Source organism: Scyliorhinus torazame, chromosome 1 (assembly GCF_047496885.1).
Source record: "Scyliorhinus torazame isolate Kashiwa2021f chromosome 1, sScyTor2.1, whole genome shotgun sequence".
NCBI classification, from domain to species: Eukaryota; Metazoa; Chordata; class Chondrichthyes; order Carcharhiniformes; family Scyliorhinidae; genus Scyliorhinus; species Scyliorhinus torazame.
The window spans coordinates 164272700-164287512 of NC_092707.1; the positions used below are offsets into that span (position 1 = coordinate 164272700).

General features: G+C 46.6%; 1 protein-coding gene across 1 annotated transcript in view; it reads right to left on the minus strand.

Annotated features, from left to right (window-relative positions):
• The window catches only part of ldlrap1b (low density lipoprotein receptor adaptor protein 1b), a 72008-nt gene that overhangs the window by 8527 nt on the left and 48668 nt on the right, over nt 1-14813 (minus strand). The window contains exons 5-6 of the mRNA XM_072501098.1: nt 14245-14317; nt 388-480 (exon numbers count right to left, since the gene is read on the minus strand). Of these exons, the coding sequence (XP_072357199.1) occupies nt 388-480; nt 14245-14317 (166 nt within the window). The remainder of the gene's footprint in view (nt 1-387; nt 481-14244; nt 14318-14813) is intronic.

The window sequence follows — 14813 nt, forward strand, 5'->3', positions numbered from 1 at the left end:
TCTAACAATGAACTTTCAAAAATTATAAGCAGCCCCAATCCCACCATCACACAATGAATGACGTCTTTCAAGAATTAAACCTGGGCCATGAGGTGGCAAAGCCAGCATAGGAACTGCTTCCAAGTTGGAGGGAAGGAAGAGGGCACGACATGGATATGAAAGAGCAAAAACTGCAAGATATGAGAATGCAGTTTAGTTAAATCAAGAGTGTGGAGTGTACAACATAGAATTGGGACTACAATGTTTTAGCCCCATCTCCGAGCCCCACTTGCAGCGAACTGGACTCGATGTTAGCAGTGAGGTCTCATAACATTGGACCTGTACTCTTCATGGACAGATTTACTGTTCCTTTCTCATTTCAATGAAACGGGCAGGAGCTGGTCTCACCTGTTTTGAGGCGGCTATTGGTGTGGATTTCTGTTTGGCGTTTGCCAGTAGCTCCACTGTTGGATGGCCCAGCCAATGTCCTTTTCCCTTTCTCTGTAAAGGATAAATTTTTAAAAATGTTAATCAATGAATGATTTTCTCATTGATTAAATGTAATGATTTAAAAAGGGACACTCAAATATTTAGTTCAGAGGCACCACTAGATATTTCACTCGAAGCAGACATTATTAAGGACTGCCAGTTAAGAAAAAGAAAGAATTTCTCCTGAAGCACAAAAAAGAAACAGACAGTGAAATTATAATTTGGGTGAAAGAGGGGAGAGAAAATAGATTCCAGAACTCACAGCCCACACAGACTGCCACTCTAATGGAGAATGTGGTTAACCACTGACTCCACAAAGAACAAAGGATATGGGCGCGAACTACTGGCCACGTACTGCCGGAATCAGAACGGGATGCGCTGGTAAATGCTGGGGGATGCCTCTCCCAGGATTCCCAATGGCCGTTGCGCCTCATGAGAGCCAACCAAATCTGCGAGACATTGCGATCTGGGTCCTGCCCACAATGAGCGGGGCCCAGTCTCCCACAGTTAAGTGGGTTTCAGAACCCACTTAACCGTGCTGATGCCGGATTGAACAGGCTCCTGGCATCTATTATTCTCCCCAAAGAGACTCCAGCCAGGGGCCTATTATTAATGGTCCACACCAACATGGACCAAGTGGAACGGAGCCTGGGGGTCTCCCAGGCCATTGGAGACCCATGGGTGGTCAGGGACAGGGTAGGGTGGCGCCCTGGCTCTCCCCTTGGCACTTAGACACTATGGCATTGCCGAGCTTGCATCTTAGCACTGGGTGCTCAGGTGGGACTGCCAGGCTAGCAGGAGCACTGCCAGGCTGCCACTGCCAAGTGTCAGAGACTGAGGGGGGCCATGCTCATGAATGTGGGATGAAAGGGCCTCTTGAAGATTGGGGGTGGGGGGGGGGGGAAAGGGGGTGAAACCCCCCTCATCCCTCCAAGGGCCCCTTATAGGTGAGTTGGGGTTTTGGGAGGGTGGGGAGGCTCCCGATCTCTCTCTGCACTGAAGTTCTGGCGAGCGGGGTTCCTCAGTGCAGGAAACAGGGCTAAGTGTTGGCTTGGCCGCGTGTTCCCCGCAGAGGTCCAATATCTAACCAGAATTGCGTTAGATAGTGCAGCGATTCTCGGTGCTGCAAGCACCAGGAAGCACGCGACTAAACGTGCGCACTATGGAACACTGTTCCCATTTAGTTAGATCAGGCCCAATGTCTCAGAGTAGAGAGCATGTTAGCATTGGTTGTAAAAACAGGACGTTAAATTTGCACATTAAAATCAGCTGATTCCAGAATAATGTGTTGAATGTAGATACTAATAATGAGAAGGTCTTAAGGTTGCCGATCAAACTGGATTCATGATATTAAATGTGTTACCATCGAAGGGAGAAAAATACAAGAGCAAACTGCAAGCTCAGTTCAATCAAAGCTTTGCTCTTCAGATTACACGGCAGCAAGCGCATAACTGTTACCAAGTGTTCTTCTCACCCAGCCTCACCCTCTCTCTTGTGGTATCTCAATACCCATTTGCCTGCCTGTGCCTGATCGGATGGGCTGAAGATCACACCATTACCAGTGGTGCTAGTTAAGCTGGCTGAAGTTGGATTTGCTTCTCCATCCGGGAAAGTAACTCACCGCCACGTGGCAAGTAATCAAGTGGGGAATGGAGGGACAAGCCTGCTACCCACCAAACCATGACACACCTGCACCAGCACCACAGCTTTCAGATGAAGGTGACCGTGCACAAAATCAGACTTAAATCGGAGTTATTGTTCAAGCCGAAGCAGGAGATTGATTTCCGCATTCCGAGCAAAGTCACACAACCCAAAACAAACTTCACTACGATCAAAAAAAGCACATCTTTCTATCAATTATGTGCTGGCAATGAGGATACAAATAGAGTGTGCAAACCCTGAATGTAAAAAAAAAAAAAGGAGAAATAAATCTCTCTGATTTCTAAAGTGCATTAACTAAAAAATGTAATAAATTGGAGCAATGGAATCAGCTTTAACCCATTGTGTTTATTACAAACCCTGTGTTATTTAATCTACAAAAGTAAATTGCAATAAAATTAAACCTGTTTCACCCACTAGAAACCGAGTCAAAGCGTGAAAGACGTTCAAGAAACAGAATACATATCTTGGGTCTCCAGAGGATGTTACCACAAGGTCCTCCTCACAATTTAAACCTTGTAAGAAACAAACCTTCCTGCTGATTTTGTATTTTTTTTTTAAACTTGAAATTAAATGAGCACAGATAAAATTTGCACAGCTGATGGTAATTTTTGTCACAGAAATTGGAGGACTCGTTGCCTTAGAGGCCAAAAGATATACAGGGCCAGCTAAGGTAGATCTGCATAGTTCATATGAAACATGCAAAACATGCAAATCATGTATTGGGAATATTTTTGTGGCCTAAATGGTTTCTCCTACATGATGGATCCTGGAAGCTGTTGCTCTCTTTGGTTGGCTCTTAATTTGGCTCTGTTTAATCACGTTTGCTCAAGAGTCGCCGGATATCTTTCGACACCGCTGAAGGTTCAGAACCGAATACTGATCAATGACTCGATACACCAGTTAGTAAGTTCAAAAGCAATGCTCATTTATTTACACACAGTCAAATCTACTCATGCATAATCTCTACAAACTAAACTACCACTATTACTAAAGCCTATACTTAGCTTCAGGCGTCCACTCAGTCAGAGGAACAATGGCCATTGCTCGGTTCTGAGGCGGCTGGGTTGAGCTGTTTACATGGTAGCAACTAGAAGCGTCTATCTCGTAGCGTGCGTTGACTTGGGACTTATTTGGTCTGGTGCAGCTGCTAGGCAGGTCTCTCTCTTCGGTGAGAGCCAAAGCCAAAGGAGGGCGGTTCTCCCTTGAGGGATACCTTTTATATGGAAAAGGGCTTTGCGTGCTTTTGGGCGGGCCTTGAACTTGGCCTCAACTAATTGGGTCTTTCCCAATCATCTGTATCGATTTTCCTCCAATAGAGGGGTGGTTCCCTGATCGCTGGGTGTGTCCTGGTGACTGTCAGTCTGCTTTGTCTTATCTTCTTCTGGCGCCGGGGAGTCTGCCTTTTGTTTCCCTTTTGTCCCCGGAGATGGCTCATTAGTATGTAGATTGTTTGGTGGTTTCTGTCCTGGCTGAGAGTTTAAGGTTCTAATCAACAGACAGAGCTTGCACCTGCTTGTTTCTTAGCATTGTCCAATTTTCCCTGCATTCTTTGCAAGTGTCCATTTTGTAATCGGGATGTGGCCATCCCAGATGGCTACACCCCCTCCTTGTGATCCTCAACGCGAAGCGTAAAGGACCACATTACTATGTCGTCTTCATCCTCTGATCACTGGGGCACCCATACTTAGGCTCTACACAGTCCTATCCTATGCAACACAATTTTACCTAAACCATTTTAAATACATTCATTATCATAAAACTCTACGGGGCACTATGACATTAAAACATGCATTACAGAAAAATTTTAAAAACTGGAACCTCTAACTATTCTCAATAAACTATCCTCATTTAAACAATCCAAAAATACAAACAATCCAAAAATAATTTATACATCTTAAACTGTACAAAATAGCAGCACAGAAATTTCTCTGGCCTGGCAGTCAGACACGGAGGTTTACATCTCTTTATTCCACAGAATACATTAAACAAAATGTATGCTCTTCAATCCGTCCCAATGGGTTCGGGGGTCTGGTGAAATCCGAAAATGGGGGACCTAAATCTGTATGCCAGGGTGCGAGAGCGATATGTTCCCCTTCGCCATTTCCTGACTCTAAACGTTTGCATGACACTGCAAAGTATCGCCAGCACTAAGAGTGCTTCGACTACACATGAGAGCGGGTACCAGGTGATAAACTTATCACACCAGGTCGGGGTATTGCTAGCAGTCGCTGGGCTAGTTATCTCGGTGTTCCATGTATTACAGGGGTGAGAATCGTTTACGGTTTGTGTGGTAGGGGTCACGGGGGGAGCGTCCGCATGGAACTGAAGGGATCCCGCTGGATCCATGTGAACACGAAGGCTGTCTTCAGCTTTGTCGGATTTCTTCTGTCTTCCTCTGGGGTTCCTGCAGTTCTGTGAACACAAGCATAATTTCTGTTATTATCTTGCTTAAGATCTCGTATGTCTGTCTGTCTGTCCTTTACTGCCAATTTCCTTTTATAATTGGTCACCATCTGCGACTCCCTCATTTTAAAAAAAACCGAATAATTAGGCTAGACATCTAAGAAAAAAATACTGCCGTCCTGCGAGCCGTCTCGCAGCCAGTGTGATTTACCATCTCAGTGTTTGAGGATGTAAATAGCATAGGGAAGCAACCTAAGGGTTGCCAAAACCAAACAAAAGAATTTTGAACGTAACAAGCCAAAATGGGGTGCGTATGGGCCACGGCAGGTAAGAAATGGGTGGAATCCCCAGGTAGGACGGTGATCAATGCCGTATGTGCTCTATCCGAGCGAAGCTGACCAGAGGGGGGTCCTCAGGCAGGGCGGGGACCAGTGCCATTTCTCCACTGCCTGAGCAACCGGCAAGAATGAACAGGGTCGCAAAGGGATTTGTTTGCTGGGAGTCAGACTCTAAGTCATCATCTTCTCCCGGCTGCCAAACTCTTGTCTGTAGTAACCGTGCTAAAGCTGCTTGGGGCGAATTAGGGTCCATCTCATCATTCTTGATGAGCCTGAACGAATTGCCTCAGTGCCAGAATCGTGTGTCGAGGTTGGAGCTACTATGCTTCAATCCTTAATCGTCGGGCGGTGGGTCTGGGTCAGGGGTTTTGATACAAGTGATCTCAAATGGGTCGGCAGAATCATGCTCAGATTCACTGGGAGTGGGGCCTGGTACTGGGGCATAGTCGTAACGTGGTGTGCTGTGGCTGTCGTCATCTTGATCGCTATCACTGTCGCTGCTGGTTGAGGGAAGGGAGGGGCAGAGTCGTGCCTCTGGGGGCAGAGTTGAAGTTGTGTCAGAGGACGGGCTGGAGGAGGATAGGAATACGTCATCTGTGGGCGGGGCGTGATCGTTTGCTGTTGCGAGCAGGATGTGGTGTGTGTAGTTATTCTGTGAGCCATAAGCCTTGAGCTGGTTTATATGAAACCACGCAGACGTACCATTGGGATAGGTTATTTTGTATACTGAGGGGCTGACTTTGTCCGAAATGGAGTACGGTCCGGAAAATTTTGGGGAGAGGAGTGAACTGGGGTTGTGTAGGGAAAGCATAACTTGTTGCCCTATTGTAAACTCAGTGGCGTGCACTGTTTTGTCGAAACAAGCCTTGCGCTGTTTCTTCCTGGTTCCAAGTCTCACTGCTGCAGCGAGTTGGGCTGCCTTTATATTCTGTACTAGTTGTGTAACCGCATTTTCATGCGTGAGGGCTGTAACTGCGGGGCTGGCCAAATCCAGTCCTAGTAAATACTCAGTGCCTTTCATGGGGCGTCCGGTCATGAGGATGTGGGGGGTGTACCCTGTGGATGTAGATACCGTGTTTCTTAAAAACATTAAAGCAAATGGGAGTACTGAATCCCAGGTGCTATTATTTTGCTGTACCATTTTCCTGAGGGTGGCTTTCAATGTCCTATTCATTCGTTCTACAACACCACTTGACTGGGGGTGGTATGCGATATGGAACTTTTGTCAATGACGAAAATCATGAGGACGTTTTTCATTACACGTCCGGTGAAATGGGAGCCTTGTTTGGACTCTATACTGCGTGGGAGGCCCCATCTTGTAAAGGTGTGGTGTGTTAATATTTTAGCCGTTGCCTTGGCCGTATTAGTTCTTGACGGAAATGCTTCCACCCATTTTGTGAAGGTGTCTATGACCACCAACACATACTTGTAACCATTTCTGCATGGGGGTAGGGGTCCTATATAATCTATCTGGAGATTTGTCCAGGGTCCATTAACGGGGCGGGTATGACTAAGTCGAGCCTTTTTAGCATATCTGTCCGGATTGTTCGGAGCACAGATTAAGCAATTCTCTACGTAGTGTGTGACATGGATTTTTAAATCAGGCCACCAGCAAAGCGGTCTGAGGTGGGCTAGGGTGGGTTCAATTCCACGATTGTCATGGAACTGACAAATGATCTGGTCCCGGCCTGGCTGGGAACTATATAAATGCCATCCTTTAAAATCACACTGTCGTGTGTGGTGATTGCATTTTTAAACTTGTCGTACGGGGCTGGGAAGGTTCCCTTTAAAACTTCCCTGAGTTTCTCATCCTCTTTCTGGGCCTTCGCTAAATCCTGAATGTTGGTCTGTGAGACCTGAACTGCGTGTACTGGGGTGCTTTCGGGGGGGTTCCAAAAATAACCATGCCTGGAGCCTGCCTTCGCTAGGGTGTCTGCTTTAACGTTTCCGGGGGGGGGGGGGGGGGGGGGGGGAACGGTGATGATAGCGAAACTTAATTATTCCGTATTTCCTATCCTTCGCTGTCTCTAAGATATGGTGGAGTAATGAGGCTGAGGGAACAAATCCTCTTGTTTCCCAGAGTGGTAGGAACTCTGTCAAACTATTACAGACGTACAAGCGGTCTGAGTAGATGTCTGCTGGGGTCGGGAACGAGTCTAGGTGGTCTACAATATATGCAATTGCTGCCAGCGAGCCCAAGTGTCCTGGCAACTTCAAGGAAATTTCATCTAGGGGACGTCCCTGCGCGTCCTCTACATATATACCGCAACCGGTAATTTTCTTTCCGTTTAACACTGTGGATGAGCCATCCACATATATCTTCAGGGGTGCGCACGTGTCTGTGGGCTAAATGGGCCTGTGTTCTGTTTTGTGGTGATGATCTCACATTCATGAGGGGTGCCTGCATACTGCAAATTATCGGCAAGGAATGTGTGGGTTTTGGTTTTCTTTACCGTGATGTCCCGTCCCTGTAAAAGAAGGGTCCAATGGGCTGCGCGGATTTGGCTGACTGTGCCATCTTTAAGTCGGTCGTCTAACAATAGCTGTGTCGGTGTATGTTCTGTGAGGATGGTGATGGGGTTGAGTCCTGTAATGTAGGCGAAGTATTGTACTGCCCAAAAAACTGCGAGCAGGTGCCTTTCATAGGTAGAAAATCCTTGCTCTAAGTGGTCCAAAATGCGTGAGGCGTATGCTACGAGGCGTAACTGGTCATGGCGTTCCTGGAGGAGCACGGCCGAAAGGGTTTGGTCGGTGCTTGCTACCTCGATAGCGTACGGGGAATGTGGATCTGGGACCTGTAGTGCGGGGGCTGTGCTGAGTGCTCTTTTTAAAGCGTCCACAGCATCTGTATGCTGTGGGAGCCATTCCCAAGGTGCCTGCTTCTTGAGAAGTTCGGAAAGGGGCGCTGCTTAAGTGGCAAAACCGTCAATATGGTTTCGGCAGTAGCCAACTAATCCTAAAAATGACCGGAGGGCTGAGACATTGTGGCGAAGGGGCAATTTGACGATCGAGACAATTCTCTTGTGCTCGATCTCGCGTTTACCATGAGTGATCACTGTTCCCAAGTAAATCACTTTTTCTTTCAGAATCTGGGCCTTCTTGGGGTTGACTTTACAACCAATTTCTTTTAGGAGTGCTAGGAGCTCGGCGAGAAGCAAAACGTGCTCTCCCTTTGTGTCCGTCTGTAGTAACAAGTCGTCTACATACTGGACCAGACAATCGGGGCGGGAAAATTTTGCTAGTCCATTTGCCAGCTGTCGGTGGAAAATGGAGAGGGAGTTGTGAAAGGCACGTCCACGTGTATTGTTGCCCTTGGAATATAAAGGCGAATTTGTACTGGCACGCTTTAGCCAATGGAATGAACCAGAAGCCATTACTAATGTCCAAAACCGAAAAAGATTTTGACTGGAGTCCCTGTTCGAGCATGGTCTCGGGACTCGTGGCTACGGTGGGGGCTGCTGCTGGGGTTACTTTGTTCAGTTCCCGGTAATCGATGGTCAGTCACCATGATCCATCCGGTTTCCTGACGGGCCAAATCGTTGCGTTGTTTGTGGAGGCTACTGATCTGAGTACGCCTTGATCCAACAAACTCTCTATTACATTGGAGATTTCTCCCTCTGCTTCCTGGGGAAATCCGTACTGCTTCTTGGCTTTAGGGTCGGGACATGTAACGTTCACAAAGCCAGTCAAACCGCCACAGTCGTGCTTGTGCTGTGCAAATGCTGCTTTATGTTCCTGCTGGACTTCCCTAACCTGTTTGTCTGCACTAATGGCTCGAGGGTCGAACCAGAAGTCTTCTACAGAGCTAATCCTATTTACGTATTCTCCTACTGTGAGCATGGCAGGGGCTCGTGCTGCCTTTCCATTTTCCAAACACACTTGTTAACAGGATCAAAAGAAAGGTTATGGGAGCTCATGAAATCGATCCCAAGGATATGTCCTGCTGTCTGGGGCAGATCAACTAAAACTACGGGGTGCTTGGTCGTGATGTTCCCTATCTGTATTGCTATAAGGGCTGTGATGTGTCCCTGTTGTAAATGACCTGTAAAGCCGCTGAGTGTAATGGTGTCTGTTGTCGGCCACGTGTCTCGCTGAAACATCGTGGAGGAATTGAGTGTGGTGTGGGACCCTCCTGCGTCCCAACGAAATTCTACGGGTTGTCCCCGAACTTTGCCTGCTTCTACCGGACTTGTCCCAAAGGGTGTCGCAGACCCAAGTTGGGGAGACCGAACACCGTCAGTCGGCGCCGTTCATGTCTGTACTCTCTGAACGGGCGCTAACGCTATGGATCGGCTTTGCCCTATTCCTGTTTAGGGTGCCTGTCTGTTGGTTTCTCTGCTGCTTCTGGGGTACATTGCACTCTCGTGCAAAGTGTCCTAGCTGTCCACAATTATAACATTCTTGAGGTTTTGGCTGGGGTTGGCTGTTCCTGCCCTCATTACCCATGCGGGGTTCTGGTGCGCTTTAACTGGGTTAATTTCTGCCTGCTCTTCATCGGGTGTTATAAATGCGGTTTTGCCTGCAATTGATAGCTCCCAAGCGCGGGACAATCTCTTCAAAACCTATTTTTCATTGTGTGCCTCATCTGAGGGGGGTCATAATTTGCGCAAGCTTTTCGTCCTGCTTCTGTGGCGTGGGAGAGTAGAATTCGGGTCCATTTGGCCATATTATCTGGGGACAAATGGGCATGGGTTAACGCTCCAGAAACTGCGATAAAGTGAATCCACAAACGTCCAGCAAACGCTGAGGGGTGCTCGGTTTTCTTTTGCCTACACTTATTTAGGCCTTCTACAGGGTCTCCTCTGTTAAAGCCGATCGCATCAAGGATCGCTGTGTGCATCTCTTGGAGTGTGCCTCCTCCTACATTCTGTGGGTCGGGAAGGGCTGCTACGACTGAAGGGTCAAGGCTTAAAACTGTGAGCTTCACTTGCTCCTTTTCGTCCAGGCCGTACATGGTTGCCTGTTGTTTGACTTTCGCGAAAAATTAGTGGGGGTCTGAAGTGGGAAGGAACGGTGTAATTTTTCCACACGCGTCCCGCAATTGGGTCACGGTTAACGGGGTTGTATAAAGGAAGTCTGCTTTTCCTTCTCCTGCGGCCCTGCGGTGTGTGGTTACAGGATTCATGGGCGTGTGTTCTGCCTGTTCGGTTGGGGGTTGGGGCGCTTTCCTTTTCTGGAGTTCGTGCGTACATGTCCCATGTACGTATCTATGGGCAGTCTCGTTCAATTCCTGCCAATCGGGGCCGTTTTCTTGATCTAATTGGGGTCCGAATGTACTCTGAAATCCATTTTGAAGGGAAAGCAGAGATTGCAATTCTGCAATTTGCTTCCGGCACTTTGCGTGGTCTACAGAGCTCTGCCTTTGTTCCGTTGTGGAAGTATGGAGTGCTCGTAGGGCTGCTTTTAAATCATTGCACTGTTTCTGCAATTTCTCAACTTGCTGTTCTGTTTCTTGTCTTACCAAGACCGCACGTTGCGTGTCCTGCTAGGCCTTATCATATTGCGTCTGAAAACTGTTCAAATGTGCGAGACAAGACTGATGTGCCCCCTTGGCATCATCCACCTCTCTGTCCCTTGCTGCTAACTGCTCTTTCAGATCTCGGTTCTCTTTCTCTACCTCACTCACGTCTACCTCACGACTTCTTTCTCTCTCCTCTATCTCTCTACGGAGCGTCCTGACGACCTCCTCTGTGCCTCACAATTGTGCCAAACAGGACACGATTGCCATCGGCCTGTGAGCTTTGCCTAAGCTCTTCTTGTGGATCTCTGACAGGTTCTCCCACCAAGTATATCCTATACTCCCGGGTCCTGTTTCCTCATTATCACAGAATTCACTCCAAAGGGGCCATCCTTTCCCTTTGAGATAATTCCTGATCTCTTCTTCCCAAACGAGACACTGTCCTACTCTACTGGTCACTGCGACCTCAAATTCCTGGGGGTTCATAAGGTATTCCATTGCCTTAATTGCCATTTTTTCTACCTAGGATCTCTACTGAATTTGGAACAGGGGGTGATAATGCGGTGATGTAAACATGAGTACGGCTTACGCTAATGTCCGGCCTACAAAACTCCCGACAGTTTTACGCAACAAAATCTCTCAGGTTTACCTTATACCCCTGTTAGTACGCATGCATTAACACACGTCCAAATCTCAGAGGCTTGATCAGTACTGTTTTGACGCTTGTGGTTTTTCTTTCTGTTCCCAATTGGATTCTCAATTCAAATTTTGGTTTCTCTCGGAGCGGTTAGACCACTTCTAAGTCGAGTCCCGGCGGAGTCGCGAGTAAACGTTGCTCTCTTTGGTTGGTTCTTAATTTGGCTCTATTTAAATCACGTTTGCTCAAGAGTCGCCAGGTATCTTTCGACACCGCCACAAGGTTCAGAACTGAATACTGATCAATGACTCGATACACCAGTTAGTAAGTTCAAAAGCAATGCTCATTTATTTACCCACAGTCAAATCTACTCATGCAGAAACTCTACAAACTAAACTACCACTATTACTAAAGCCTATACTTAGCTTCGGGCGCCCACTCAGTCAGAGGAACAATGGCCGTTGCTCGGTTCTGAGGCTGCTGGGTTGAGCTGTTTACATGGTAGCAACTAGGAGCGTCTATCTCGTAGCGTGCGTTGACTTGGGACTTATTTGGTCTGGTGCAGCTGCTAGGCAGGTCTCTCTCTTCGGTGAGAGCCAAAACCAAAGGAGAACGGTTCTCCCTTGGGGGATACCTTTTATGCGAAAAAGGGCTTTGCGTGCTTTTGGGCGGGCCTTGAACTTGGCCTCAACTAATTGGGTCTTTCCCAATCATCTGTATCGATTTTCCTCCAATAGAGGGCTGGTTCCCTGATCGCTGGGTGTGTCCTGGTGACTGTCAGTCTGCTTTGTCTTAGCTTCTTCTGGCGCCTTAACATTTTGTATCTAAATGTTTCCCTTTTGTCCCCGGAGATGGCTCATTAGTATGTAGATTGTTTGGTGGTTTCTGTCCTGTCTGAGAGTTTAAGGTCCTAATCAACAGACAGAGCTTGCACCTGCTTGTTTCTTAGCATTGTCCAATTTTCCCTGCATTCTTTGCAAATGTCCATTTTGTAATCGGGACGTGGCCATCCCAGATGGCTACAAACCTTAATAAGGTCAGAGCGGCACACACTCCTTGTTCACCTTTATTTCAACATATCCCTAACTACAGTGGCACTGTGGGTAGCACTGCTGTCTCAGAGCGCCAGGGACCTGGGTTCGATTGCAGCCTCAGGTGACTGTGTGGAGTTTGCACATTCTCAGGTTTGTATGGGTTTCCTCCGGGTGTTCCAGGTTCCACCCACAGTCCAAAGATGTGCAGGTTAGATGAATTGGGCATGGAAGTGGACCTAGGTAGAATGTTCTTTCAGTGTGTTTGGTGCAGACGTGATGAACCGAATGGCCTCCTTCTGCACTATAGGGATTCTATGGATACATTGGGCGCGATTCAGCCGAAACAGTCCGATTTTGGGAGCGTTTTGCCAGGTGGATCTTGATGCCTGCAATGGCAATTTGCCGTTTTTGGCCTTGGTGAGGAATACACTATCGAGGCACCCTTACTTAATTTCCTGCACTTGCGAGTTGCGGAACGGGGAAGCTCTTCGACCCCCCTCAGCGACTCCACCACTGCCTCTGGATCCCCGACTGCACCCAACCTACCTCTTCCGGGGTGCTCGAGCCCCCCCTCACCCCACCTCTCAAGGACAAGACACCCCCAGGCCCAATCCCTGGCATGGGAAACCTAGCACCCTGGCATGGACAGCCTGGCATCCAGCCAGTACCCCAGCCAGCCTGACAGTGCCAGGCTGGCACAGCAGGGTCTCTAGGTGGCAATGCCAAGATGTCAGGAGTGCCGGGATACCACCCTGTTCAATGCCGGGCATCACGGACTAGGCCAGCATTTATTGCCTTTCCTATTTCCTCTTGAGAATGCTCCTGTGAATTTGCTTCGGATGTTCCATTTCATTGAAAAGGCACTACATGACTATAAATTGTTGTTACAAAAAAAAGCAAAGATTAACTTGTACCATTTGCATGTTAACTTACAATAGCTTGCAACACTCGTCACAGATGCTGCATAAATCGAATATACATAGAACATACAGTGCAGAAGGAGGCCATTCGATACATCGAGTATGTACCGACCCACTTAAGCCCTCACTTCCATCCTATCCCCGTAACCCAATAATCCCTTCTAATCTTTTTGGACACTAAGAGCAATTTATCATGGCCAATCCACTTAACCTGCACATCTTTGGACTGTGGGAGGAAACAAGATACCCAGAGGAAACCCCCGCAGACACAGGGAGAACGTGCAGACTCAACACAGATAGCGACCCAGTGGGGAATCGAACCTGGGACCCTGGCGCTGTGAAGCCACAGTGCTAGCCACCTGTGCTACTGTGCTGCCCACATATGAATTGCATATGCCAGGTTTTCCCAAATACTTCCAGCTGTGGAACTAAGAGTACTGAAGGAACCTTGGAGAACCATTTTTATTATATTGAGGAATGAGACTACGAAAAAATTATTATTGCACAATAGGTACAAATATACAAAAATCAAACTTGAACGATGGTTCTATGTTGTATATGTATACATTTATTATAATTAATTAGTTCTGTTTTTCAGTAAATACTTTCGAGTCTTACCTTTTTGTTATTTCTAATGGGAGCACCCACTCAGACACACACACACTCCTTCACCCCCCTCTTCGATCCCTGCAGCACTGGCTCCTCTCACTCCATTTTCCCTATCTATTCCCTATTCAAGTCCCATCGGCTAACTGGCCGATAGTTTCCTAGTTTGTTGCTTTCTGTCTCCTTTCTTTTTTTGAATGAAGGTGTGTGGGATTTTGGAAGATTATAATCAATGCCACCACTTTCTCTACAGTCGCTTCTTTAAAGATCCAAGGATGTAGGTCATCTGGTCCTGGAGACGTTCCAGCCTTTAGGTCTGAATATTTTTCCTGCTCTCCAAGAAAGAAGGGAGACTTAATGCTGGAAACTATAGGCCAGTTAATCAAATAATCTGAAATAGGGAAATTGCGAGAATCCATTATACACTGGAACAGTAATTCTGCTGGATTTAATATACAGTATTAGATTTCAATTTAATATAGAGTATTAGATTTCTCAACTTTTTCCACATTTCAAGTTGGTTTTGTCTGTAATATTCAGTATGATTAAGATATTGATATCAAAGCAAACCTCGCAAGGTCAAAAGTTTAGTTTAGGCGGGTTTTTTAAACAAACAATTTTGTGGTAAGTCTGGAGCGGTTTAATCGCAAAACCAAAAATAGTCTATTTAACAGTGATGACCCAGTCACAGCAATTAATTGGCAACACAGTAACCCACCTTCTTTGGCAGCTTGCCAGAACTCAAAAGCTATTTTGAAAGCCTGAGCCACTGTTAGCGTTACTGCTTGAGCCTAGGAAGAGAGCACAAAAGTTACAACATTTGGGGCAAATGGCATTTCTAACCAAGACCAGTGAATGTTTGGAGAAATCGGCTCCATATCTTCGGGCTTTTGAATTAGAGCACAGCTTTTCTGCAGGTTTAAAATAATGGATTAGTTAACTTACAACGGACAAATTTATTATTTAAATTTAGCGCTGTTCCTTTCTGACAAGCTCAAACCAAACAGGAGCTGGAATCATAGATCAAGTTCCAATACACTTTTTTGCAAAATGGGAAAATCCATTAAACATGTAATTAACGACTGCCAAAATTAGATGCGCAAAACAAAAAAAAACATGTTTTTATTTGTAAAATTGTGTCAGGTTTATATTTTAAGAAGTTAGAGACGAGAAGATGAAAAGTGAACATACTCAGGAAGCTTGATTGCCTCATAAGAGGTAAATAAAAAAAGACAGGCTAATGTTTCAAGTTTATGCCTTGAAAGGAATATTTGCATTTATATAGCA